Source organism: Drosophila willistoni, chromosome 3R (assembly GCF_018902025.1).
Source record: "Drosophila willistoni isolate 14030-0811.24 chromosome 3R, UCI_dwil_1.1, whole genome shotgun sequence".
NCBI lineage: Eukaryota > Metazoa > Arthropoda > Insecta > Diptera > Drosophilidae > Drosophila > Drosophila willistoni.
Genome location: NC_061086.1, coordinates 6,826,498 through 6,851,085, shown reverse-complemented (window position 1 = coordinate 6,851,085; position 24,588 = coordinate 6,826,498). Strand labels below are relative to the sequence as shown.

The following is a 24,588-nucleotide window of genomic DNA, read 5'->3' as shown; positions in this document are numbered from 1 at the left end:
ATCAGGTCATTTAACGGAATTCCGGCAACCTTCATCAGTCATCGATAGCCAATTAGTTAAGTTAACTAACTGGAAGTCGAAGATTAATGCCTCTAGACACATCTAGTGGGTGTATCTAATCGTGTAGACAATTTATATACTTTTACGGGAATTCATTCATTCATGAAAATTCATTTGCTAATCATATCGGAAACTGATCTAAAGACTTTTAAGTTTCAACGACAAATTGAGAAAGAGACTGCGTGTTAATCCAAATTCACTAAACAAATGATTGTACCTTTGTTTGAGGGACATTGTTTATGGCAGCAAACAAGGTGAAGGTGAATGCAATAAATAAAAACCTCAAAACAAATCTTCTCAACCAGAGATGCCCCATAAACACTACTCACAATCTCCAACCTTTATGCCCAATGAGTCAGTTAACTTTGATTGAATTTTCTTTTAAAATTTAAAAATATCAATTTAATTGGTGTAATTATTCATTAGTCAACAACAATATGCAATTCATCGATCAACAATCAACATAACTTAATCTCAATTCTAGATGCCAGTTTAGAAACGCAGACGACGGAAGATCGAGGTGGGCAAGTAAGAGTTATCGGGAGTCTGAGCGGTAGGCTGACGCACAGCACCTTGAGAGGCAAAGTTCAGGGCAGCGGCAACACCACCATCATGAGCCTGAGAAGATCCACCCAGAGAGTCGTATTGAGATTGGATGGCCTTCTGTGCGTTGGCAGCATCTTCAGGAGTGCGGTACTTGACAAAGTGAACCTCGGGCTTGTTGTTATTGTTGCTACGGATGGCATTCAATTTGCTGGCCAAATCTCCAATATCAGCCTGCTTGTTGAGGACATAGATGGCGGTCTCCTGTTGGGCAGCCTGTTTAGCCAAAGCCAGAGCAGCGTTCTCCAAGCCACGGTTCTCGGGTCCCTTGATGAAGACAACGCGCAGACCCTTGTTCACAGAGCCGGCAACGCGTTCCAAAGCCTGGGGCTCATCAAAGTCCTGTTCGTTGGCGGTGTAAGTAAAAAATTCCTTTTCCAATTCAGCAGCTGGGGCAGGGGCGCTGTATTCGACTGGAGCACCTAGATCTCCACCGGAAATACCACCGAGACCGCCAAGGCTGCCGCCTCCAAGGGAACCGCCTCCAATGGAACCGCCGCCAATGGATCCACCGCCAAGAGATCCTCCTCCAATGCTGCCACCGCCGAGGCCACCACCAATGCTACCACCGGACAGACCTTCTAGTCCACCGATGCTGCCACCTCCAATGCTGCCGCCGCTGCCGCCGCTGCCAGGAGCGAAAGACAGTCCTGAACTGGAGTGACCCACAGGCTGGTAGTTGTATCCCAATTTATCGGCGCAGGCAACTGCCACCAGGCACATAACCTATAGAATGGAGAGTGTAAGATTAGGACAACTGGCCATCCTTTTTGCTCCTTGATTCTTCCCATCGAATGGGACACTTACTATGAATGCACGCATATTGATTTTTTAAGCTGCTTGTTCTTTGGTTCTTTCGATTCGAGGTATGAATTACTTCTGTCTTCTGCTTGGGGCGATCTTTATTATTTATACAAATCCATCTTCGAGGCTGATAAAAACAAAACTGACGCCGCGACGCGGTCGCTTGCATAGAAATCGCTTTGATGCCACTGTGTTTTGCCGCCTACAAAACTTTTAGCCTCTTCGGTTTTATGGTCAATGTGGAATTTTTGTTGGCTTTCAATGGGCAACCGCTGCGACTTCGATGGCTGATTGTTTTAGGTTATTCAAATATTCGAGTTTGTTATTCAATAATTTTACAAGAATTAATATTAAATTATAAAATTAATATGTCGTGAGCACATTGAAATGAGTTGATATGCATAACATGCAGATGGGTCATAATTATGTATTATATATAATAAATATCATTCGGAAATTCTTCGGCAAGGCTATTCCGCTTGTTTTATGTAGGACATTGGCATATATGTCGACCCTAATCGTTTGAACATTTGGTAAGACCAGACAATGTCGACAGATCTCTTTGGACTTGATTTATCGACATGACATAAATACTATAATTGGGGGGTACATTAAAATAAATATTATAATATTTCTTTGATTATGAAATAAAATATAACATAAGATTAACGAAAATAATTGCATGCGACTGACTTGAACCTAATAACGTTTACATATCCTTGCACTTAAACCATTTAAATCAGCTTAATTGAATCAATTAAATATACAAAAATTATTGCAAATTCAAACTTTGTTTATATTTGATTATTTTGTATTATTTTTTAAAATTTGAGTTGTTTTTTGAATTAATGAACTCGTGCAGTTGTTATTTTGTAATTACATTCATAATGTCGAACATTCATTGTTTTTATTTTAAAGATCTTGCATCTGTTTATTAGAGAGTAGTTAAATAAACAGAAATAAAGTATTTTGTAAAGTAAATTTATTTGGACTTAATTGGTGTTGGTTTGCATGAATGACATTTTCTGCTTTATTCTCCAACTTTTTCCCTTGAATCCCCTCATGATGACTATCTGTATTAAATATCCGATTAGATTCAAATTAATTAGATAACTATTTCAATCTGTAGCATAAAATTATGACGACATACAGCATTCGCCTTGTAAACAAAATATTATGGAAACCTTTCAGAATATACAGAATAATCTTATCCATGTTGTAAGGGCAAATTACGCGACCGTCAGAGAATAGTATTAAGCCATCAATAATTCTTAAAACAAAATATTCATGAGGAACAGGTTAAAAACGAAAACACACAAAGGGCTTTTAGTTTATCATGAACTTAGCTAAAAGTATGAGTAGTAAGTCACCACACAAATTAGGTTTTCATTAATTTAATTTTTTACTTTTTATTTTAGGAAAATTTAATAACAATTATTTAACAATCAGTTGAACATGTAACAATTTCTCAATAGTTATTCAAAGTCCTGACACTCATTACAAACGACGACGGAAGATCGAGGTGGGCAAGTAAGAGTTATCGGGAGTCTGAGCGGTAGGCTGACGCACAGCACCTTGAGAAGCAAAGTTCAAGGCAGAGGCGACACCACCATCATGGGCCTGAGAAGATCCACCCAGAGAGTCGTATTGAGATTGGATGGCCTTCTGTGCGTTGGCAGCATCCTCAGGAGTGCGGTACTTGACAAAGTGAACCTCGGGCTTGTTGTTGTTGTTGCTGCGGATGGCATTCAATTTGCTGGCCAAATCTCCAATATCGGCCTGCTTGTTGAGGACATATATGGCGGTCTCCTGTTGGGCAGCCTGTTTGGCCAAAGCCAGAGCAGCGTTCTCCAAGCCACGGTTCTCGGGTCCCTTGATGAAGACAACACGGAGAGCCTTGTTCAATGCGCTGGATACGCGCTCCAAAGCCTGGGGCTCATCAAAGTCCTGTTCGTTAGCGGTGAAAGTGAAGAATTCCTTTTCCAATTCAGCAGTTGGGGCAGGGGCGCTGTATTCGACTGGAGCACTTAGATCTCCACCGGAAATACCACCGAGACCGCCAAGGCTGCCGGCGCCAAGGGAACCGCCTCCAAGGGAACCGCCGCCAATGGATCCACCGCCAAGGGATCCTCCTCCAATGCTGCCACCGCCGAGGCCACCACCAATGCTACCACCGGACAGACCTTCTAGTCCACCGATGCTACCACCTCCAATGCTGCCGCCGCTGCCAGGAGCGAAAGACAATCCTGAGCTGGAGTGACCCACAGGCTGGTAGTTGTATCCCAATTTATCGGCGCAGGCAACTGCCACCAGGCATATAACCTATGCGATTGCAAAAAGTGTAATCCGTTAGCTTGTCCTTTTTGGCGAACTCAAAAGTTTTACGTTTACTTACAATAAAGGCGCGCATCTTGAATTCTGCTGAAGAGGTTCTCTTGGCTTTGAGTACGTCGTGTTTCTGCCTATCTCAGCCGCGACGGTTATTATTTATACAAATCTGTCTTCGAGGCTGTCAGCGCAGCTTCTCGATGAAGACAAAGCGTTGACGGCGCTAAACGTTTTTTTCCGCCTACAAAGTAGGCAGCATTCGGCTTTTGTGTCGGGGCTCCGATGCTGGCATTTCAGCTTTGCATAAATGTTATTATAAGGAAAAGTGATAAAAATCGAAAAACATGAGCATAAAAATGCAATAACAATCGCAAACAATGCGGCCAGAAACATTGAAAATGGAGCTCGTAGTCGAAATTACACAAGATCAGATTGATATTTTGGTTATAATTCGTTTTGTCGTTTTTATTGGCGATCGAATAAATTTTTAAGATACAAACAATGGTCAGTCCACCAGTAATGGCGAAAAATTGGCAACAGGTAGCGATAGTTTCTTAACGAATGCGCAGGCGACGCAGGATGTTGGCGGGCAGGTAAGAGTTGCTAACAGCTCCTGGAGGAGAGTAGTTGCTGCCGCGATGAACGGGTGCCACTGGAGCTTGAGATGCGAAGTTGATGGCATTGGCAACGCCACCGTTGATGTTCTGGCTGGTGCCGCCCAAGTTGTCATATTGACCCTGGATGGCGCGCTGAGCGTTGGCAGCATCCTCAGGAGTGCGGTACTTGACGAAGTGCACCTCGGGCTTGTTGTTGGCATTGTTGCGGACGGCATTCAGCTTGTTGGCCAAATCTCCAATGTCGGTCTGTTTGTTCAGGACATAGATGGCGGTCTTCTGCTCGGCAGCCTGTTTGGCCAGAGCCAAAGCAGCGTTCTCCAAGCCACGGTTCTCGGGTCCCTTGATGAACACAACACGTAGTCCCTTGCTCACAGATCCGGCAATCTTCTGATCGGCCAATGGATCATCGAATTGACTCTCGTCGGCTTCAAATGTGTAGAATTCCTTGTTCAACTCGGCGGATGGAGCGTAAGAGCTGCCAACGTTGCTGGCTTCTCCTTGGTAGGAGGGTCCATCGTAGGCCACACTGGGAATAGAGTTGGAAGCTGAACCGCTTAGAATTCCAGCTCCGTAGTTGTATTGAGCGCATGCGGCGCCAACTAGGCAGAGAGCGATAAGGAAACGCATTGTGAACTAAGAAGTTTTGGTGTGAATGCTGAAAAGGCGAAGGCCAAGACTGAATCCTGAGACTGCGTGGCCCACCTTTTATACATCGCAAGCCTACTTAGAACGGCTTTAGAACAATAGCCGAAATCGATTCCCAACTAGTTTTTTATGCAAAGTGTTGCGCTTATGAAATAATTATGCAAAACTATCCAAATCTGTCCAGTTGCGGCACACATCAACCCCAAAAACCTCAAGTGCAGACGGGAACCGCCGGGGACCGGTTCCCATATTAAGTTCGCTTTCAGTTCAGTCGGTGGCGTTAAACGATTTCGGAATTTGGTTTTTTCTTTTTTATTTTATTTTGTTGTGGGAAATTACTGCAGCACTATGAAACTGGTTTATGGAAAAAGTAAAAAGAACACGCCATAAATGCTCGCTTGATCATAAAAGTCAGACCGAAATTGGTCCACAACAGGAGTTCCGCCTACGTGATAACAAAACATAATTCTATTTATAAAGTTTGGTGTATTTTTTCTTTTTTTTTCTTTTTAGTTCTTGAATAAAAAGCAGAATTCAAAATTAGATGTGACCAAACAAAGATATTCAGTTTAAAGTGCAGAGTTGAAAATGAACTTTGCCGGAAGAACATTTCGTATATTCAGCTAGGTCAATGGACTGATTTTATGGCACAATAATTCGCAAAACTGGTTGGACTCCCACCCATTTAAAATTTTCGTTATTTTATCTTAAATGTGTACTGTTAATTGACTTAGGATGTGAGGCTTTAGCCAAAGATTGCAATTTATTATATTAAATAGTTATAAAAAAGATATAATTATATTATACAGATACGATATCTGTATCGTATTCATTGCCATTTGGTGTAAATAAATTTTAAAACTAAAATGACATTTATTAGATTTTTATAGAGACTTGCAATTTATTAACTTTAACCTAAATTTGTCTCAGATACTAAATACTTTTTCGGTGCCTTTGAATAGGTTTTTTCCAAAATATCGAGCTAAAATTAAATATTTTGATTATTTGAGAGCTTAGGGTGGACTCCATTAATCAGTTAACCTTGAAATTTCTCACCAATGTTTAATATTATTCTCATAAAAAATAATCAAAAAACTATATATTTTTGGGTAGATGAAATTTTTGCAAAATTCTATTTTATTCCATTGAGTATGAGGCAAATCATTTGTAATCTCGTAATTTTGTACTTTCAAAGAATTGTAGTTACTATTTTACAAATCTGTGTTGAGATTTAGATTTCGTTTAATTTATTTGTATTAATTAATTGTATTAATTTAAAAAAGTATATTCAAATATTTGAGCCCCAGTAGCCACAGCTATAAGGTCTTAGATGCAACAAATACCAATAAATTTTACTTTAGACCAAAGAATTTATGTCAATTATTTGTATAAAGTACAGAAGTTACTTTTTAACTGTTACGTTTTGATAAAATTGTTTCACAGAAGATTCCATGGCTGATTACTTTAGATAGGAAGAGAAAAGTTGATGATAACAACAAAATTCAGTACAAAAACCTTTGCAGTTTTAAATTTGTGCATGAGTTGTGTATTTGAAGCGGTATGGCGGCAATTTTTTATGCGGTGAGTATTAAAATATTTAAATAAAATGCAGCAGTTTTTCACATTTTTGACTGACTGTTTCACAATAATTTTAAGGCCGTTTACTGCCAAAGCGATTTTTTTTTAAGAAGTTTAGAAAAAACCTTTCTGGTCGGCGTTTTTGGTAAAACCAGAAACCTCTGGCTATTTGAATACAACAAGGAAACATTATCTTCTAAGCCCACAAGATTTTGCAAGTAGCAATCTTGCTATATAACACCTTATTTATATACATACGTATAAATACAGATATGTAAAACAAATTATTTGTGAATCTCGATTTATTTAATTAAACAACATGAAAACTAATTAACAACAAATACAGGTTTTCCAATCAACAACTTAATAACGGAAACGGCGGAAAATGTTGGCAGGCAAGTAGCTGGGACCAGGAGCGCTAGCTTCGTGGCTAAGCTGGGCTGGAGCTGGTTGAGAAGCAAAGTTCAAGGAGCTGGCCACACCACCATCGTGGTTGGATGAGCGTCCACCCAATTGATCGTATTGCGATTGAATAGCATTCTGTGCATTGGCAGCATCCTCAGGAGTGCGGTACTTGACGAAGTGAACCTCGGGTTTGTTGTTGTTGTTGTTACGGATGGCATTCAATTTGCCTGCCAAATCTCCAATATCGGCCTGCTTGTTGAGGACATAGATGGCGGTCTCCTGTTGGGCAGCCTGTTTGGCCAAAGCCAAAGCGGCATCCTCCAAGCCACGGTTCTCGGGTCCCTTGATGAAGACAACACGCAGAGCCTTGTTAAGAGCGCTCGAAACCTTCTCAGAGGCAGCTGGATCGTAGAAATCACCCTCGTCAGCTGTGTAAGTGAAGAATTCCTTCTCTAGTTCGGGTTGGGCAGCAGCATAGTTGGGAGCATCGGCGGATGGAGCGGCAACTTGGCCACCAAAGTCAGAAATGGGGCCTCCAAAAGAACCGCCAGACGAGGCAGGTCCCGCAGAGAAGGAAGGTCCCGCAGCGAAGGAAGGTCCCGCAGCGAAGGCAGGTGCATCATTACTGGCCGCTGCACCGGGTTGGAAGGAAAGTCCCGAACCGGAATGGGACACTGGCTGATAGTTGTAGCCCAGCTTGTCGGCGCTGGCCAAAGCTACGATGCAAAGGACGATAAAGGCACGCATTGTGATTTGATGATTGGATGATTTGTTACTGCCTTATTCCGCAGCAGTCTTCACTTTTATAAGTGCAAGATTCAGTTCTTCGAATTGGCCAAATTCGGGCAGCGCTAAGCGTTAGACAAAAGATGGCCAATGCATTATGGAAATATTTGAAATTTAATATATTTGAATTTGCTTTAAAAATGCATAAATAATATGCTTAAAATCGCGCAGTTTCGTTTCTTTATTATATTTTTATGATTTGTCACGCTGCTCTTGGCAAGACTGCAAATTTTTGCATACTTTTATTGATAAACGAATGCAAATGAGTTTGGGTGAGTTCAGTTTGTAGTTTAATGGCTTTTGGTTTTTATCACTGGGAACTGATTGGTTAGAATGCTGTTAAACTCCGATTTGCTAAACTAGTGGCGCCAAGTAATTTATTAAATACCCAATTATCAAATTATCTCATTTGCCGATGACTCGTCGGAGCAGTTCAAGGGTCAATTAGCGATCGTCAGTATTTGCCATCGGACATTATTTGATGTTGGTGCTGGTGTCTATTTTTATCGATGATGGGGCGGCGGTCACTTCCGGCGCCGCGGCGTCGAGCGACTGCGGAAGGCCGCGTCCACCCGCAACATTTGCATAAAGCAATACAAAAAGCCAATACGACAAAACAAAGCCGTTCAAAAAAAGGCAATAATAATTTCGCGAATCGTTAAAATATTTATTTTTTCTCTTTCTTTGGCAGCAAAAATTTGACTAGGCGCGCCTCATTTGCATGTGAAACGGCTTTTCGAGCGTTTTGTTTGCATTTCGAGCAATTTTGGGCGACACTTCTCATCCCGATCATAGTGTTTGCTGGCCAATGGAAATTGCCTTAAATTGGGTTTACGATGCTTGTTGAATCTAGCCAGGCCATAAGCAGATTTTTATTATGGTTAGATTTTTATTGATTTTGAACGATTTGTCAAAAATGGAAATTTCAATTTCATCAAGGTTATGCCAACTAACCACAAAAAAAAGAAACAAAATCGCGCGAAAAAGAATAACGCAAAATTATGGCTAAATGCAGCATATTTAATTCAAAATGGTAATACACATGGTCGACATAGACCAGAACTAGATTGCAATAGACCAATGATTCTCTGTAATTTGCATAACGATATATGCTCCACATTGATTTCTGCATCTGCATAAAAGACACAGAGTCATTCGATATCACCATCACATTGTCCATCCGCCCCACTCAATCAACATGCTTCGATTCTCCGCCTTATTGTGCTTCAGCATTGTGGCTTTGGCCAGCGCCGACAAGCTGGGCTACAACTATCAGCCAGTGTCCCATTCCGGTTCGGGACTTTCCTTCCAACCCGGTGCAGCGGCCAGTAATGATGCACCTGCCTTCGCTGCGGGACCTTCCTTCGCTGCGGGACCTTCCTTCTCTGCGGGACCTGCCTCGTCTGGCGGTTCTTTTGGAGGCCCCATTTCTGACTTTGGTGGCCAAGTTGCCGCTCCATCCGCCGATGCTCCCAACTATGCTGCTGCCCAACCCGAACTAGAGAAGGAATTCTTCACTTACACAGCTGACGAGGGTGATTTCTACGATCCAGCTGCCTCTGAGAAGGTTTCGAGCGCTCTTAACAAGGCTCTGCGTGTTGTCTTCATCAAGGGACCCGAGAACCGTGGCTTGGAGGATGCCGCTTTGGCTTTGGCCAAACAGGCTGCCCAACAGGAGACCGCCATCTATGTCCTCAACAAGCAGGCCGATATTGGAGATTTGGCAGGCAAATTGAATGCCATCCGTAACAACAACAACAACAAACCCGAGGTTCACTTCGTCAAGTACCGCACTCCTGAGGATGCTGCCAATGCACAGAATGCTATTCAATCGCAATACGATCAATTGGGTGGACGCTCATCCAACCACGATGGTGGTGTGGCCAGCTCCTTGAACTTTGCTTCAAGTGCTCCAGTCCCAGTTGCTGCCCCTGCTCCCGCTGAGGCCCGCATTGCTCCATCCATTGCTCTGCCAGAGGCCACGGCACCCATCTCTTCGTACGTTCCCCCTGCCGCGCCCGGCAGCACCTATCTGCCCGCCAACATTCTGCGTCGTCTGCGCTTCTAAGCTAAGATACGACATTCCTTTGTTATTGTTTTGTTAATGCTTTGAGAATAAATTTGATAGTTAAATTTAAATTTCTACATAGTTTGCGGATCTGGTCAACGAAAATTCCTAGGCACATAATATTTTTTTTGGCGTCATGAAAATGATTTGAATTCCATTTTTTTCCTCTGATTGTTTTTTGGTTTCTTTTCTTTTGGTTTGTTTGTTTGTTTTTCGTTTTCATCCAATAACGGGTTCAACGGGTTGAATTATGAGGCCGCCCATTGAGCTGGTTATGAAAATTGCAAATTAGCCAATCTATAACATACGGCTGACAGCACATTGTCGGGCATTTTGTACAACATTTGGCTTATCGGCTACTACTTGGAGTGCGTCCCACGCCTTCCAAAGAAGACCAAATTGATTTCGTTTCGATTTGACAAATTGCATGTGGCGACAATTCACAATGCCCAAATCCGAAGTGGTGAGCAATTTAAAATGATTACGCTTGACTATTAGTTCCAAAATAGATAGATAGAGCCTTATTTTCAATATTCCAAGTTTGCAATTAGCATAACAAAATGAGTTAACAAAAGAACTTGGCTACCGCGCAGACAAACAATTTGGATCTGGGTATGGGCATGGCACTCGTTAACTCTTTGACTACAATATCCAGCGACTGCGCTGTCGGCGTCGTTAATTTGCATAAAAATTTTAGTCGGTTACACAAAGCTGCAAGTTCATCAAATTTCAATCAACGCCGTCGCCGTCGTCGACGTCGATTATTGCTGCGGTCAAACCAAATGCGGCAGCGTCAAGAAGGAAAAGAAAAACACGTTAGACCCTAGCCGAGCAGAGGCAATAACCACAACAACAACAACAACAGCAGAAACAGCAATGCGAACCTTATCTTGATCTCGAGCATGACAGTCGTACGCTTGTTCTGATTGACATCCCATGTATGTATATAAATGGCACGCCACGGCTTCGAAATATCATTCTGAGATCAGAGCTTCAAGTAGAACCTTCCTGAAAACAACAGAAAAAACCTAAAAACTATTTCGAAATGCGCGCCTTCATCGTGATGTGCTTTGTGACCATGGCTTGCGCCGACAAGCTGGGCTATAACTACAAGCCAGTTGGACACTCCAGCTCAGGACTGTCGTTCGCTCCTGGCAGCTCCTTGGGAGGCAGCAACTTTGGCAGCCTGGGCGGCGGATCAGGTTTGGATGGTGGTTTTGGCAGCTCTGGTCTTGGAGGCTCTGGTCTTGGCAGCTCTGGTCTTGGCAGCTCTGGTCTTGGAGGCTCCGGTTTTGGCAGCTCTGGTCTTGGAGGCTCTGGTCTTGGAGGCTCTGGTCTTGGCAGCTCTGGTCTTGATGGCCCTGGATTTGGCGCCGCTGGTTCCAGCCTGGGCGGTGGTTTCCAAGCTCCCGTGTCATATGAGGCTCCTGCCCCAGCTGCTGAATTGGAAAAGGAATTCTTTACCTTCACCGCCAACGAAGAGGACTTCGATGAGCCCCAGGCTTTGGAACGTGCTTCCAGCTCTGTGAACAAGGGTCTGCGCGTTGTCTTCATCAAGGGACCCGAGAACCGTGGCTTGGAGAACGCTGCTTTGGCTTTGGCCAAACAGGCTGCCCAACAGGAGACCGCCATCTATGTCCTTAACAAGCAGGCTGATATTGGCGATTTGGCCAGCAAATTGAATGCCATCCGTAGCAACAGCAACAACAAGCCCGAGGTTCATTTCGTCAAGTACCGCACTCCTGAGGATGCTGCCAATGCCCAGAAGGCCATCCAGTCGCAATACGACAACCTCGGCGGTACCAGCCAGTCCCACAACGGAGGTGTTGCCAATGCCCTGAACTTCGCATCGGCTTCTCAGATCCGTCAGCCAAATGCTCACATTCCTGACAACTCTTACTTGCCATCGTCGGTGCTCCGTCGCCTGCGTTATCGTTTCTAAGCTGGAGATTCCATTGCTCTATGCTAAATTGTTGAGTCTTGTGTTATCTATTACTACTTTTGTCGAATGTCTCAAAATAAAATTCTAAATTAAAAACAAAAACAATAAGAGTGAGTGTTTTACCTGCATTTGTTGAAGAGCTTTAATGAAGCTGTTAGTGCTCAAACAACAACAACAACAACAACAAAACAACAACAGCAGCAACAATAACGTGACATCTCTCAGTGATGTGATGTTCAAGCTAGCATCGATTGAAAGATTGCAGCTTTTAGTGTTTATTGCAGGCCATAAAAATTCCACAAGAAACACAAGTGGAAATCAATAAAAATTTACATTTTTTTAGTGTACGCAAAACAATCGACGAAAATTTTTTATCATAATTAAAATGTTAATCTGCGTGAAGTAAAAGGTTAGACAAACTATTAGCGGGTAAATTTATGGCAACTGCAAGACGGAACTGACCGAAGGCGGCAGCGACTGCGGCAGAGGCAGACGCAGAGGCAGTGGCATCTCAGCTCCATACATTATGTATGAGTGATAAGAGAGCGACCGGATGAATGGCCAATAATAAAACCGCCTAAAGTGGACAGCATCGACAGCTCTGTTCAAGAGCACCCACTACGGCCGATTTGCATAAACAGAAGAGCTGGCGCTGGCGTAGAGTTTATTAGAAAAAATCATAAAAATTATGCAAAAATCAATAAAACCCAAGACAAATACAGAGGGGGCAGATGGCGCCGGGTAAGCGAACGAGGGATTAGCAAATGGTCAAAAACCTACAGCAAAAAAATAAACCCCACTAACAAAGAGTAATGAAGTTGCGAATTGGAATTGGAAAACTTGGCCAAATGACCGATGAAAACAAAATCACAAATAAATCGCAATGCTTCGAAATGTGGTGCAAAAGCCACTAAGATAAATGACATTTGCAATAGCTTCGAATTCGCATAAAAGCGTGGGTGTCGCTGATATCGACAGACTTGACATTTGTCCAGCAACTAGAGTGGAGTTAGCCATCTAAACCAAAAAAAAAAAAAAATGCGTTGCCTTATTGTAAGTATTCCCAGGAATCATTGCCAGCCGAATCAAACTTCTCTAACTCTCTTTTTTTTTAACTGTTTCAGGCCCTTTGCTTCATTACGGTTGCCAGCGCTGCTAGCCTGGGTTACAATTACCAACCATCGGAGATTGCCAGCTCTGGTGTTTCATACAACCAAGGACTCGGGGCTGCCACCCAGGAGCAGGCTTCTTATTCGGCCCCTGCCGAAAGTGCCGGTCAGCCCATCAGTGAACCTTTCATTGGAGCTCCCCAGGCTGCACAATCGGCCGAAGTTCCCAACTATGCCCCACAGACCGAGTTGCAAAAGGAGTTCTTCACCTACACAGCTGACGAGAATGATTTTAATGAGCCGGCTGCTTCTAATCAAGTGTCCAGCTCTCTAAACAAGGCTCTGCGTGTGATCTTCATCAAGGGACCCGAACACAGTGGACTGGAGAATGCTGCTCTGGCTTTGGCCAAACAGGCTGGCCAACAGGAGACCGCCATCTATGTGCTCAACAAGCAGGCTGATATCAGTGATCTCGCTGGCAAATTGAATGCCATTCGCAACAACAACAACAACAAGCCCGAAGTTCATTTCGTCAAATACCGCACTCCACAGGATGCTGCCAACGCCCAGCAGCAGATTCAATCGCAATACGATCAATTGGGTGGCCGTTCATCGTACCAGAATGGTGGAGTTGCACCCATTCTCAACTTTGCCTCCCAGGCCCCTGCTCTTCCAGTCGCTGCCCCCAGCTCACCTGGTAGCTCATATTTGCCAGCTTCTGTGCTGCGTAGTCGCCTGTAAAACCAAAAAAAGAGCCACTATAGTCTAGACTGACCCGTTTCTGATTCCTAACCATACATATTGTTCATATTGTTGATATTACTATTTAGTTTGTGAAATAAAATATTACTTAATATTTTCAAATTTATAAAAATTTGTGAAGAAATTTGGCAAGTTTGGCTTTGGCTTTTGGCATTGAGCTATTTACCTTTTAAGGAATCATTGTGCCCATTTGATTTGCTCGCTTTCGTTTATAAAATGCTGTAAAATGTTGACCGAGCTTGACACATCAGTGTGAATCTTCATTGTGGTTATATCATGCTGCGAATTGTGGTAAGTTGGAAGCTACACAAACTTGGTTTTAACTTGGTTTTAATGGATTATCTTAGCTTTTTATGCTGCTAGCCAGCAGGTGTTCGGCAAAATTGGGCTATCAATATCAACAGAACACGGCTGGACTTACTAGCTATGATACACCTCCATATGGCTATGATACGGCGTATACTCCGTTGCCGGCCACTCAATCGGCTGATCAGTACAACGAACATGCCGATTTCCATAAACATTTCTATGCCTTTGAGGCGCCCTACGACTCCATTGAGGAGGCAGAACTAATTGAACAAAAGATAGCAGCCATTTCACAAAAGAATTTGCAGGTGGTGTTCATCAAGGCGCCTGAGAACAAAGTGGTTGAGGGAGCCCTTCATGCCCTGGCCAAACAGAATAGCGAAGATAAAACCGCCATTTACGTGCTAAACAAACAAACGGATGCAAATGAATTGGCAAGCAAACTCAGTGCCCTGCAGACTCAGCGTAAACACAAACCTCAAGTTCATTTCGTTAAATACAGGACGGATGCGGAAGCCGCTCAGGCCCAGCAGCAAATTCAGGCGCAGTACGATGGAGCGCCATCTGCGCGTCCAGTTGCAGAGCAGGCCACATCTTTGGGTTACTATCCGGAACAGCAGCCGCAACCGGATCAGGGCTATTATCCCGATGCACCTTCGCCGCAGTCTGCCTACTTGCCGCCCTTACCCAGCTATGCATCATTTCCACAGGGTTACAATGCAGCTGCCCAGGGTCTGGTTGATTTGCCACCATTACCAGAACCACAGCAGGACAACTTGGATGCACGGACGGCCAAGTCAAGTCGCATTGATTTTCGTGTCAATGAAAGAAACCGACCAGGCAGCCGCATGATCTTCCCCACTGAGTCACAACCGAGAGTTTATCTTCCACCTGCAACTGTCTCCAATCAGTATCTACCGCCAAATAATGGCATCAAACGGCGAAGACGTGCCTATTTCTGATTTAGACATTAAGCATATAAATAAATACATAGTTCTTTAAGATCGATCATGCCATAAACCTCCATAGATCTAGTCCCTGTCCCTGTAGACATCTATGTAGTTGTAACTGCGAATAAAAAATATAAAAATGTATACATATATATCAATGAATAGACATTTAGTGTTTCGTTTTGTTTGGCAAGATCATTTCGGTGGCGAGTTGTAAATTTTGTTAAGCGGCTTATCAGATTCAAGACAGAGCAATGACGGAGTTTGCTTATTAACAAAACTAAAAACAAGAGAAACAAAAGGGGGAAAAACAACAAAAACACACAATCAAAATGACGTGTAAATTAACAAATCAGCAGCAATAAAATGTTGACTATAAAAGCGGCCTCAAGTGAAAGTAGTTAAGATTGCGGAGGCGGAGGCTGACAATGCGGCTAAAACTGAAACTGAAACAGAGACCGAATCAGAGACCGAATCAGAGGTGCCAGCTTAGCCGGAGGCACAAGTGGCACTTGGAGTCACAACAAATGGCTTTGTCTATGACAACGGACAACAATGGGGCACCAATCGCATATGAAAATATTTTTTAACTAATTCAAATTGGGAGCTCATTTGTAAATTTTATGCGAATTAAATTCAAGTTCAAGCCAATCTCGGGTCAAATTCACAAAACTCACATCTTCACAAACACACATACGCACACACACATTCAACTCCATGTCCATTGGCTTTTGTGTGAAATTTGCATTTCCAAATTGAACGACATTAACATGGATAATCGGAGCATTCAGACACAAAAACCAGAGCACAGTAAAGGTTTGCAAAAATCTTTTATAAGTCCATAAAAAACCACACACACACTCAAGCAAAAAAAAAAAAAAATGCCCAGAAAAAATACAAATAGAGAAAAACAGAAGAAAAAAAAATGCCATACATAACGCAGCCGAGAAGTCAGCTTACTTTCGAATGGCTTGTTGTTTGTATCTGTCGTATATAAGGATGGTTTTGTTGCTGTGACTAGATTATAAACGAGCTGCTCTTCAAGCGTTAAAAAACAGCCGCTGCAGGCCACCACCAAAACGAAGTAGACGAAGTATCCATTGATCCATCCAAGCATGCGCGCCTTGATGGTAAGTGTGAAGAAAAGGAAAAGCTAAGCCATGGATTACAATTTATCTTTATTCCTTCCTTCGACAGTGTCTCTGTCTTTTCATTGGCACCATTGATGCCCTGGATAATGCCTACTTGCCAGCCAGCCAGATCTATGCCCCACAAAGACCCGTTGCCACGGAATATTTCACGTATACAGCACCACCGGAAGATGGGGATACTGGGGCTCCTCTCCACCAGGCAGCTCGACAACTGGCCAAAGCTCTATCACCCGCCCAGCAAGTTGTGTTCATACGAACACCGGAAACTAATCTCTACACGTTGACAGCAAAACAACTAGCCTCACGCAATGCCTTGGATATCTTTGTATTGCAACGGCAAACGGATGCATCGGCGCTTTCCCAACAGCAAGCTGCCATTGAGCAACAATTACGGCAAAAGCCGAGCGTTCACTTTGTAAAATATCGCACCCCAGCCGATGTAAGTCGAGCATTGGCCACTCTGAGGGGAGGCTATGACCAGTTGCCGGGCAAGAGCATCAGTCACGCCATCGAAAGTGCCGATGTCTTTGAGCTAAACCCACCACCACCAACTAGACCGCCATTGGATCGTGTCATATTCAAGATCCTGCCCAAAGACGGCTCCGAGTATGAGACACACGAAGAAGCCAATGAACTAGAGACCGCTAAGGTACAGGCCCTCTTTAGGGAGTATCTGCCGCCCAGACAACGTCGTTAGGTCCGCTCTATCACTCAAATGGGACTTGTGCCAAAGACTGTTTAAGTTTAAATTAAAAATAATATATACTTAATCTCAGAAATAATTGAATAGAAGTTTTGAAATTTTTGAAACCCTTGTTGTTGTATCTAATTTGAATTGTGTACGAACACAATTGTAGAAGAAGTAAGCTGCTATTTATCTATACCCGGGCTATTATGAATAATTAATTACACGTTACCCAAACCATAACATTTTACTTCTGAGTTCTCTGTGCAAGCCCATGCTTAACTGCAAAGTATCTCATGGATAATCATTAAGGTGTTGCTAGCAGCCGAAGAAATTTTACCAACACTCTACGACTCCAAGGCTCAGATACCATGCAAATCATTTCTTAAGCAAAATGTCGCTGTCAACGTTGTCGCTTGGCAAACTTTTTAATGAGCTGCGCGTAGAGTTTTCCCGCCGCTCGTTCACCCACATGAGACATCCCTAAGTTTATCCCATTCGGCCAACCATCCACCCAGCCACCCATTTACAAACATCGCCCCCTTCTTTTGCGTTAAGTTTCTCGACAGGCGGTGCTTTAAGAATGTTTCAACTAAATTACGCCGTACCGTAGATGCCAAGAACGAGTGCTCATTCCATGAAGTTGACATCATTTCGCTTTGCAAATTGTTTTAGTGTCAAAGGTCAAACACACACAAACACACACGCACACGTTTGCCATATGACACGCTGAAGTGCAGCCGTAAAAAAGGCTCCCGCCACTGCAAATCTGTTGAGCAAGTTTTAGTTTAAGCATTTTTGAGCAATATGAGAACCTGGGCGGGCAAACCTGGTCGCTGTCGCTCGTTAGCGGTGCCTGCCAAAAAAAACAAAAACAAAAAAAATAACGAAAACCAACAGAGGAGAGAAAACTTTGCCAGTCACGTCAAAGCTGCCGGTTTCGCATTCCATTTTCGCCCAGCTCAAGTCCTGGCGCCTCTTCAGAAGTCTGCCAGGAGCAGGAGCACGGTTGCTTTAATTCGAGCCCGGCGGACTCATGACTTGCTGCAATTTTGGCACAGGTGTGTCCAAGGTTCAAGCGAATTCCATCCAGCAGCTGCCAAGTTTGCGTGTTTTTCAATCTTTTCCATTTTTTTCCTTTTGTATTCTCTAGATTTTTGCAAACTCGTTGCCGGTTTGGATTGCCATTTCCAAATTAGGCACATTTTGGTTGCTTTTTCTTTTGTTAAAGTAGGCCGAAAGGAGAGTAAAGATGATGATGAAGTCGAAGCTAAATATTCGAATGTTCATAGACAATTTATAACAAGTTTCAAAAGTAGATCCACATACATGGAATACTGGAATAATGATAAAATAAAGCAAAAATGCATGATTTACTAAAATCATTTCACAAAACTCGAATTGGTAAATTAAATTCTTTTCCGAATATCCAGCGTTTAAGAACTTTCTTCATCTTAATATCTAAAAGTCAGTGTGTGGTTATGTACCTTAAATTATGCAATAATCTTTGAGGCAATGAGATACAATTATAAATTCTGACAGTGCTTATCATCTCACAGACCACACAAACGTTGCAAACTTTGATTACATAAACAACAACGAAATTTGGAGCCAGCCCACAAGTGCACATAATCTTTGAGAATCTTAAAGATAAATTCATTTGCCATCCTAATTTATTTTGTAGTGGGCGTCGGCTTCGGCTGTGGCATCGGCGGCTGGCGAAAAAGTTTAAATTAGTTAAGGAACTTCATTAACTGGACCGTCGATGAAAAGATTGACGTTCAGATGAAAGCGAAGTTGTGGAAAATTATGAAAATTATAATTACTGTCTTAAAGCGAAGTCAGTCAGATGGCGACTGGCCAACACTGGCCAAGATTATTATCACCGCAAATTCGGTAGCTGTTGAAACCCAGTGGCAGGCCAACTGCCGCCACCACCGCCGCCTCTGCCCCAAAAGTTGTTTGTGGCTTTGGTTGGCCTGGCCAAGATGAATTTTGGGGTTTTTTATGACCTGTCGCAGACAACACAAATCAATTAGGGTATGGGGCAGAAGCAGCAGCAACAACAACAACAACAATAACAACAACAACAGACTATGCATATTTATAAATGTCGTAAAGTGCATTTAAATCAAAAAAGAAGAAGGCAAGACAAACGGCCAGTTTACGGATGCTTGTGGATGGATAGGCCTAATCTTGTTTATTTTAAATGCGTTGTGAGGCCTTTTAATGAGTGTGGAATGGCATAGAAATCAAATCAATATCGCATACGCTGACAAGGTCAAATGATCAGCTATCGCTTGGTCTATGAGAGTGTGGGGGTGGGGGTTGGGTTAGACTCTGCTGTGCCCGACCGCGCTGCGTCTGGCTGCATTAACTGCGCCTATAAAAGAGCTTTGTGGATTAACTTTCAGCACTAGTTCCATTTGTTAGCTCCAGTCGTGCGTTCGTTTGAGACAATCGCTATTAAATAACCAAAAATGCGCGTTTTCATTGTAAGTCACAGAAAGGGCTTCAAAGATTTTGCGGTTTCTAATCACATCCAAATCTAATTCCCATGTAGTTACTTTGCCTTTTTGCCGCCGCCTGCAGTGCCGACAAGTTGGGCTACAACTATCAGCCCGTGGCCCATGCTGACGCTGGCCTGTCATTTGTTCCTGGCAGTGGCCTGGTTCCTGCCGAAATTCCCCAGGTCGTGCAAAGTGGCGAAGCTGTGCTTTCTCAGCCCATAGAGGCTCCTTCTGTTGTTGCCACTTCTCCCATTGTTCCCCAGGCTGCCCCACTTGTGGAGGAATTCCAAAAGGAATTCTACAGCTATGCTGCTCCCGAGGAACAATTCAATGATGGAGTCAATAACCAGGAAATTGCCAATTCGCTGAAGAAGAATCTGCGTATTGTCTTCATTCGTACGCCGGAGAATCAAGGTTTTGAGCGTGCCGCTCTTCAATTGGCCAAGCAGTCTGCCCAGCAGGAAACGGCTATTTATGTGCTCAGCAAGCAGGCGGATGTGGCCAACTTGGCCAAACAGCTCAACGCCCTTAAGTCCACATCCAGCAACAAGCCTGAGGTGCACTTTGTTAAGTACCGCACACCCGAAGATGCCGTCAATGCCCAGTTGGCAATCCAGAACCAGTACAACCAATTGCCAGGTGTATCTCGCATCTCCAACGAGGGCCGCGCTCCTGTTATCAACTTTGCTTCTCCTGCTGCTGCCCCAGCTGTGGCTTCTGTCGGTGCTGTGGCCTCGCCCAGCTCTGAATATTTACCAGCGAATGTTGTTGCTGGCCAGGATTATCTGCCACCCGCACTGCGTCGCTTTCGACTAAAGTAAATGTTGACTGATGTTCTCGGTAATGTTTCCTAAATGATCACACACACACACCCACACAGAGATTAATCCAGCACTTCGATCCCTCATCACGTTATTCGTAAATAGCATCTATATATACATACATAGAAAAATAAACATTTGTTAGCTCAAAAATGTTCGCATCTGCATGAAAACTCATTTACAGAAGCGCTTACAGACCGAACTAATTGGAAGTATCTTTGTAAAGGATTCTCCAATTTGCCCCGTGCAGACCAGGCCCAGGCTCGGCACGATTTCGTGGTGATTTGTTTTGCAAAAGGCAAAGCCCAGCCCGTAACACACAATGCGTTGTCCTTTCACATATAATCCTCGAAATAATAGCCAGGATAAAACGGTTGGCGTTTCATAAAGCCCAGCAACAAGTTGAGCCATCCCCACATACGCACACACATAACCGGGAGAGGATTCGTTCCAGGTTCCACTTGGATACATACATATTTACAGAATGGGGATTTTAGACCATCCGCCATTCGTAATTGGAGTTATTAGAATCGAAATGAAGCAGTCTGGTTGTAGTCTCAATTTCTCATTCGTGCCCATGCCAGCTCGGGTTATCGTTTCGAGCCTGCGGTCTGTTTAAGTGCCAATGTCCTGTTGCAGGTGGGTCCCTGCTTCTGGTTGGTTCTTCTCTACTAATGTGTTCTGCCAGCTGACACTGATTGTGAGGCTGTTCGTTTGTGTCTCTCTTGATGTGTGTGTATGTGTGGGGTGAGTGTGAGTGTGTGGCTTGATGGCTTCCTGCTTCCGTGGTAGGCAAACTCATCATGTGAAATGCCGCATCCATTGCCACCCTTTGCCCTAACTCTTACATCATCAGACCAGCAACAATATCCATGAACTATGCAGAGGATTTGGTACGTTGTTGAGTGGAGTCCTTAAATTTCACTTAGATGTAACATAAGCCCGATATAAACGCAACTCAACGGTGCATGTATTCATGGCCATGATGGCAGTTGTTTAGTTAGCCCTGTTTGGGGTAAAAGTGGGTTTGTGTGTGTGTGTGTGTGTGAGTGTATGTATGGATGGGTGGGGTTAAATGTGCAGGAATCACACGCTTATCAGCAGTCGACTGCAAACTAAATCCGTTGCTTGCTCTCTTTCTTTTCTACCTTTTTCTTATTCTTTCACTTTTTTTTTGTCAAGTACAGTAACGAATCGCTAAAGCGTAACGACAACGACAATATGGCTGGTGGCTGTTAGCAAGGAGAGTGAGGAATGGGGAATGGTAGGTAATTTACCCTACCATAAACGACGTTTGCTTGTCTGCCATTTACCGTCTGACTGGGCCCAGACTGCTTCTCCATCCTACTGCTGCCTGTAATTAAGGTGATATGCAGCAGTCAGTCGACCAAATCGACGACCAAGTGCGTGCTCTATCCTTGTACAACTGTGCGTATGTGTTGGATGGGCGGCTGAGTTTGTGTGTGTGTGTGGGCGGAGCTCTGTGTGCTGTTAATGAGCAACCTGCTGTGCGCGGAAAATAAATTATTAAAACGTTATTCACCTCGCCCAGCTCAAATGTTGTTAGTGTAAAGCTTCTTTTGACACCAATGGAAAATGTTTAGCACAACTTTTCGAAAATTTAAATGAAACGACACTACAATACCTATTAGAGAGACCTTCAAACTGCGTGGCATTATGGAATTAAATGTTTTTTTGTGTTAGACATTTTGAAAGATGAAGGTTTGAATAAAACGATAAGTAAACTAAACTTAATAAACAATAAGTTTTTGATTTTATAATGCAATTGAAACAAGAATTTGAACTATAATGTTGAGCAATTTTAATTTTGTTCTATTCGATGAAATATTCCATAACATTATTTCTCTAACACTTAACACAATTTTAAATAGGTTAACGCCAACCTGAGGGGCGTCACATGTGTGGGTGTGGCATAAAATTTCAAGGCTACTCGAGTTAACTGAAAAAGACTTGCAAATTGCGTACCCGAGAAAGATACGAAAGTATAGTATGCTTTTGGGCTGCGCAAATGAGTTTTTACCTACATCACAGTAATATTTCTCCGCTTCAAAAAAAGACAAAAAAAAAACAAAATAGGGAGTTGGTTGGTAGGTTGGCAGGAAAACCATTTACAAATCTCTCAGATTAGAGAAGTGCAAACTAAACGAAACTAGGCGGGGCGTCTGCGTTGCAGCTACGACATTCAATCAGAACAGCTGACAGCTGCGGTGAGCCAACGGCATCGCGTATACACACACAGCAATTGGGCTAACAGAGCAAATACCACAAAGAAAAAACGAGAAAAACAAAAAAAATTGCATTCCGATTTAATTTGTAGGGTAAAACTTTTGGCATTGTTTGTACAAGCGTCTCCCCTCGCCTGCAGCACACTTGTGTTTCTTTGGCCGTTCGGCTAACCAATATTTCTTTTCAATTTTCTGCCAACGCTCGCGTTCGGTACCCAAAAGTTTTGTTGTAAAACTAAATATTTTGACATTTGTCCGCATGGTAGCAGCAACTTTGTATATGTATGCAGCGGAATGGTGGGGCGGGAGGGTAACAATTCAGTTATGTGGGTGGGTGCAAATTGAAATGTGCTCGAGACATTTTGTAGCGGTTATTGTTTTTGTTTTTTTCTTTTCTGCCATCTCCGGTGAGTTTCTTTACCTTTCAGTTGCACATACAGCGCCAAAAAAGTTGCAGGCACTACTAGTTCGCTTTTGTTAATTTGAAAACCGCACCACTCAGATCCATCCCCACACAAACAAACATACACACGTATACCCAACACGCACACACACATAAACCAATAACCCCCGCAATGCATTTGCAGTTGGCAGTTGTACGCCATGTTGCCGGTGTCAAAAAGTTTTACTACTCCCTGTTGGTGCTGGTGGTACTGGTATGTGCATAGTTTTTGGAATTTGTTGCAAAAAGTGTTTATTGGTTGCCTTGCCAGAGTGTGCATCAGAGTTGGGCCACTCTATGAAAATTAAGTTATTTGCGTTTTGCTGCTGGAGCAATGGGAACAACAAACAGACCAGCCCGCGGCTCACAGTGTATGCAAACACAAGGCAGACGCTTGACTGGCTGTCAAAACTTCGGCACACATGCTGAGAGTTTTGGCTCATTAACTGTGGCTATGCCACTTCTGAAATCTCCCTTGCCTGACTGGTTGCATATTAATTAGTCGACTTTTAGGCGCTACCATGTATAATTAAGCAGCAAACGAGCCTCTTAACAAACCACATCCTGTTTCATTTTCTTTCCCTCACCCAATTGCCAGAGTTTTGCTTACTCCTGGCCATGGGCAAGGCTCATTAGCAGCAGCTGTCTGGTCTGTTGTTTATTTAATATTTATACCTTAATCAAGACGCTCAACTGACTAACCATCGCCACTAACCCTTCATTCTTCTTGTCTGTCAGATTACGAAATTGAGAAATCTGTTGATTTGTCAATATTCATAGTATAGGTCCAGGCGTTAATTGCTCATTTCCATGCCAACTTGTTGTTGTTGTTGTCGCCGTCTCGTCACCCATCATCAGTCACCAAAATTTTGCAATCGATAGAACACATCTGTGACCAACACAATCATCGTAGCAGCCATTTACATGTTCTGCCTTGTCCCCTTTGTGTATTTGTACATGGCTTTGATTCTGTAATGAGGCAAACCGTCAGTCAGCCTCAACCTTTTGAATGTGCCTAACAACATTCTGTTGCACCTTCACAGACAGCAATCACATTTCAGTTAGGGGAAAGACTCAAGAATGAAGAAGGAAAAAGAAAATAGTGGGTTATTTTCTGTCTTGGGCTTTGTTCGTGTCCCTGGGCAAGGATCTGCTGCTTCTTTTTGGGCCGGATGTGTTTTACGGCTCTGATACCCTTGATTTGCCATTTATTTCGTAGTTTATCCTTTCGTTGATTATTGCACAACATTCGGCTCTCAACGGTCGTCGTCGTCGCCATTGCCATTGTCCATGTTCCTTGTGGGCCCCCTTTGGTAATTTGTCCCGACTTTTGACCTTATGTATGTGAGTGTGTGTGTCCTTACGTTATTTAGCTTTATTCATGTTGCTGCTCCTTCAATTTCCCTGCACATTTAAAAGGATTAAAAGGATATTCGTCAAACTGAAAGTTACGCAAGTTTGTTTAACGCATTTGTGTGCTCCTTGCCCACAAAATCCTATCTTCTTTTCACGCCCCCTTACCATCCACCCACTCCCACTTCCTAAACGACCCCGCATTGCCCCTGTAAGTGTTTTTGTTTTGTGGTTGCCACTTCGTTCTGTTTTTTCACATTTGCCATTTTTTGTTCTTGAGTTTTGGACCTTTTCACTGGTTCTTTGTTTGTTTGTTTATTTGTTTGTTCGTTTGCCCTGCTTTAAGAGGCGCGCCTCTTAACGGCTTCGGCTTGTGTTGGAGTGTGTGTGTGTGTGTGTGTAGAAGTGTGTATGAGG

The 24,588-nt window shown here is 43.2% G+C and overlaps 10 protein-coding genes across 11 annotated transcripts; 6 read left to right on the top strand and 4 right to left on the bottom strand.

Annotated features, from left to right (window-relative positions):
* Positions 1-552: 552 nt before the first annotated feature.
* Positions 553-1,485, bottom strand: LOC6650178 (glycine, alanine and asparagine-rich protein). The gene is made up of 2 exons (XM_002073088.1): positions 1,471-1,485; positions 553-1,389 (listed from the first exon to the last, which is right to left on the bottom strand). The coding sequence occupies exons 1-2, from the start codon at positions 1,483-1,485 to the stop codon at positions 553-555; spliced, it is 852 nt and encodes a 283-aa protein (XP_002073124.1).
* A 1,360-nt stretch (positions 1,486-2,845) lies between these two features.
* Positions 2,846-3,877, bottom strand: LOC6650502 (keratin, type II cytoskeletal 3-like). The gene is made up of 2 exons (XM_023180351.2): positions 3,863-3,877; positions 2,846-3,789 (listed from the first exon to the last, which is right to left on the bottom strand). The coding sequence occupies exons 1-2, from the start codon at positions 3,875-3,877 to the stop codon at positions 2,965-2,967; spliced, it is 840 nt and encodes a 279-aa protein (XP_023036119.1). The 3' UTR covers positions 2,846-2,964.
* A 472-nt stretch (positions 3,878-4,349) lies between these two features.
* LOC111519426 lies at positions 4,350-5,039 on the bottom strand. The gene has a single exon (XM_023180352.1). It carries the CDS (start codon positions 5,037-5,039, stop codon positions 4,350-4,352), a length of 690 nt encoding a protein of 229 aa, XP_023036120.1.
* A 1,959-nt stretch (positions 5,040-6,998) lies between these two features.
* On the bottom strand, positions 6,999-7,787 carry LOC111519471. 2 transcript variants are annotated; one of them, XM_023180523.1, is made up of 2 exons: positions 7,586-7,787; positions 6,999-7,546 (listed from the first exon to the last, which is right to left on the bottom strand). In XM_023180523.1, the coding sequence occupies exons 1-2, from the start codon at positions 7,785-7,787 to the stop codon at positions 6,999-7,001; spliced, it is 750 nt and encodes a 249-aa protein (XP_023036291.1). The 2 variants fall into 2 exon arrangements, with proteins under 2 accessions (XP_023036291.1, XP_023036290.1); XM_023180522.1 differs by having other exon boundaries at positions 6,999-7,787.
* Positions 7,788-9,024: 1,237 nt separating this feature from the next.
* On the top strand, positions 9,025-9,894 carry LOC6650499. Its single transcript, XM_002073084.1, has one exon. It carries the CDS (start codon positions 9,025-9,027, stop codon positions 9,892-9,894), a length of 870 nt encoding a protein of 289 aa, XP_002073120.1.
* Positions 9,895-10,939: 1,045 nt separating this feature from the next.
* LOC6650498 (glycine, alanine and asparagine-rich protein) lies at positions 10,940-11,836 on the top strand. Its single transcript, XM_002073083.3, has one exon. The coding sequence runs from the start codon at positions 10,940-10,942 to the stop codon at positions 11,834-11,836; it is 897 nt and encodes a 298-aa protein (XP_002073119.1).
* A 1,038-nt stretch (positions 11,837-12,874) lies between these two features.
* On the top strand, positions 12,875-13,686 carry LOC6650497. The gene is made up of 2 exons (XM_002073082.1): positions 12,875-12,889; positions 12,961-13,686. Exons 1-2 carry the CDS (start codon positions 12,875-12,877, stop codon positions 13,684-13,686), a joined length of 741 nt encoding a protein of 246 aa, XP_002073118.1.
* Positions 13,687-13,923: 237 nt separating this feature from the next.
* Positions 13,924-14,975, top strand: LOC6650496. The gene is made up of 3 exons (XM_023180670.1): positions 13,924-13,928; positions 13,959-13,995; positions 14,055-14,975. The coding sequence occupies exons 1-3, from the start codon at positions 13,924-13,926 to the stop codon at positions 14,973-14,975; spliced, it is 963 nt and encodes a 320-aa protein (XP_023036438.1).
* A 1,103-nt stretch (positions 14,976-16,078) lies between these two features.
* On the top strand, positions 16,079-16,811 carry LOC26529085. Its single transcript, XM_015176955.1, has 2 exons — positions 16,079-16,093; positions 16,161-16,811. Exons 1-2 carry the CDS (start codon positions 16,079-16,081, stop codon positions 16,809-16,811), a joined length of 666 nt encoding a protein of 221 aa, XP_015032441.1.
* A 2,413-nt stretch (positions 16,812-19,224) lies between these two features.
* Positions 19,225-20,283, top strand: LOC26530268. The gene is made up of 2 exons (XM_015177016.3): positions 19,225-19,294; positions 19,363-20,283. The coding sequence occupies exons 1-2, from the start codon at positions 19,280-19,282 to the stop codon at positions 20,128-20,130; spliced, it is 783 nt and encodes a 260-aa protein (XP_015032502.1). The 5' UTR covers positions 19,225-19,279; the 3' UTR covers positions 20,131-20,283.
* Positions 20,284-24,588: the final 4,305 nt, after the last annotated feature.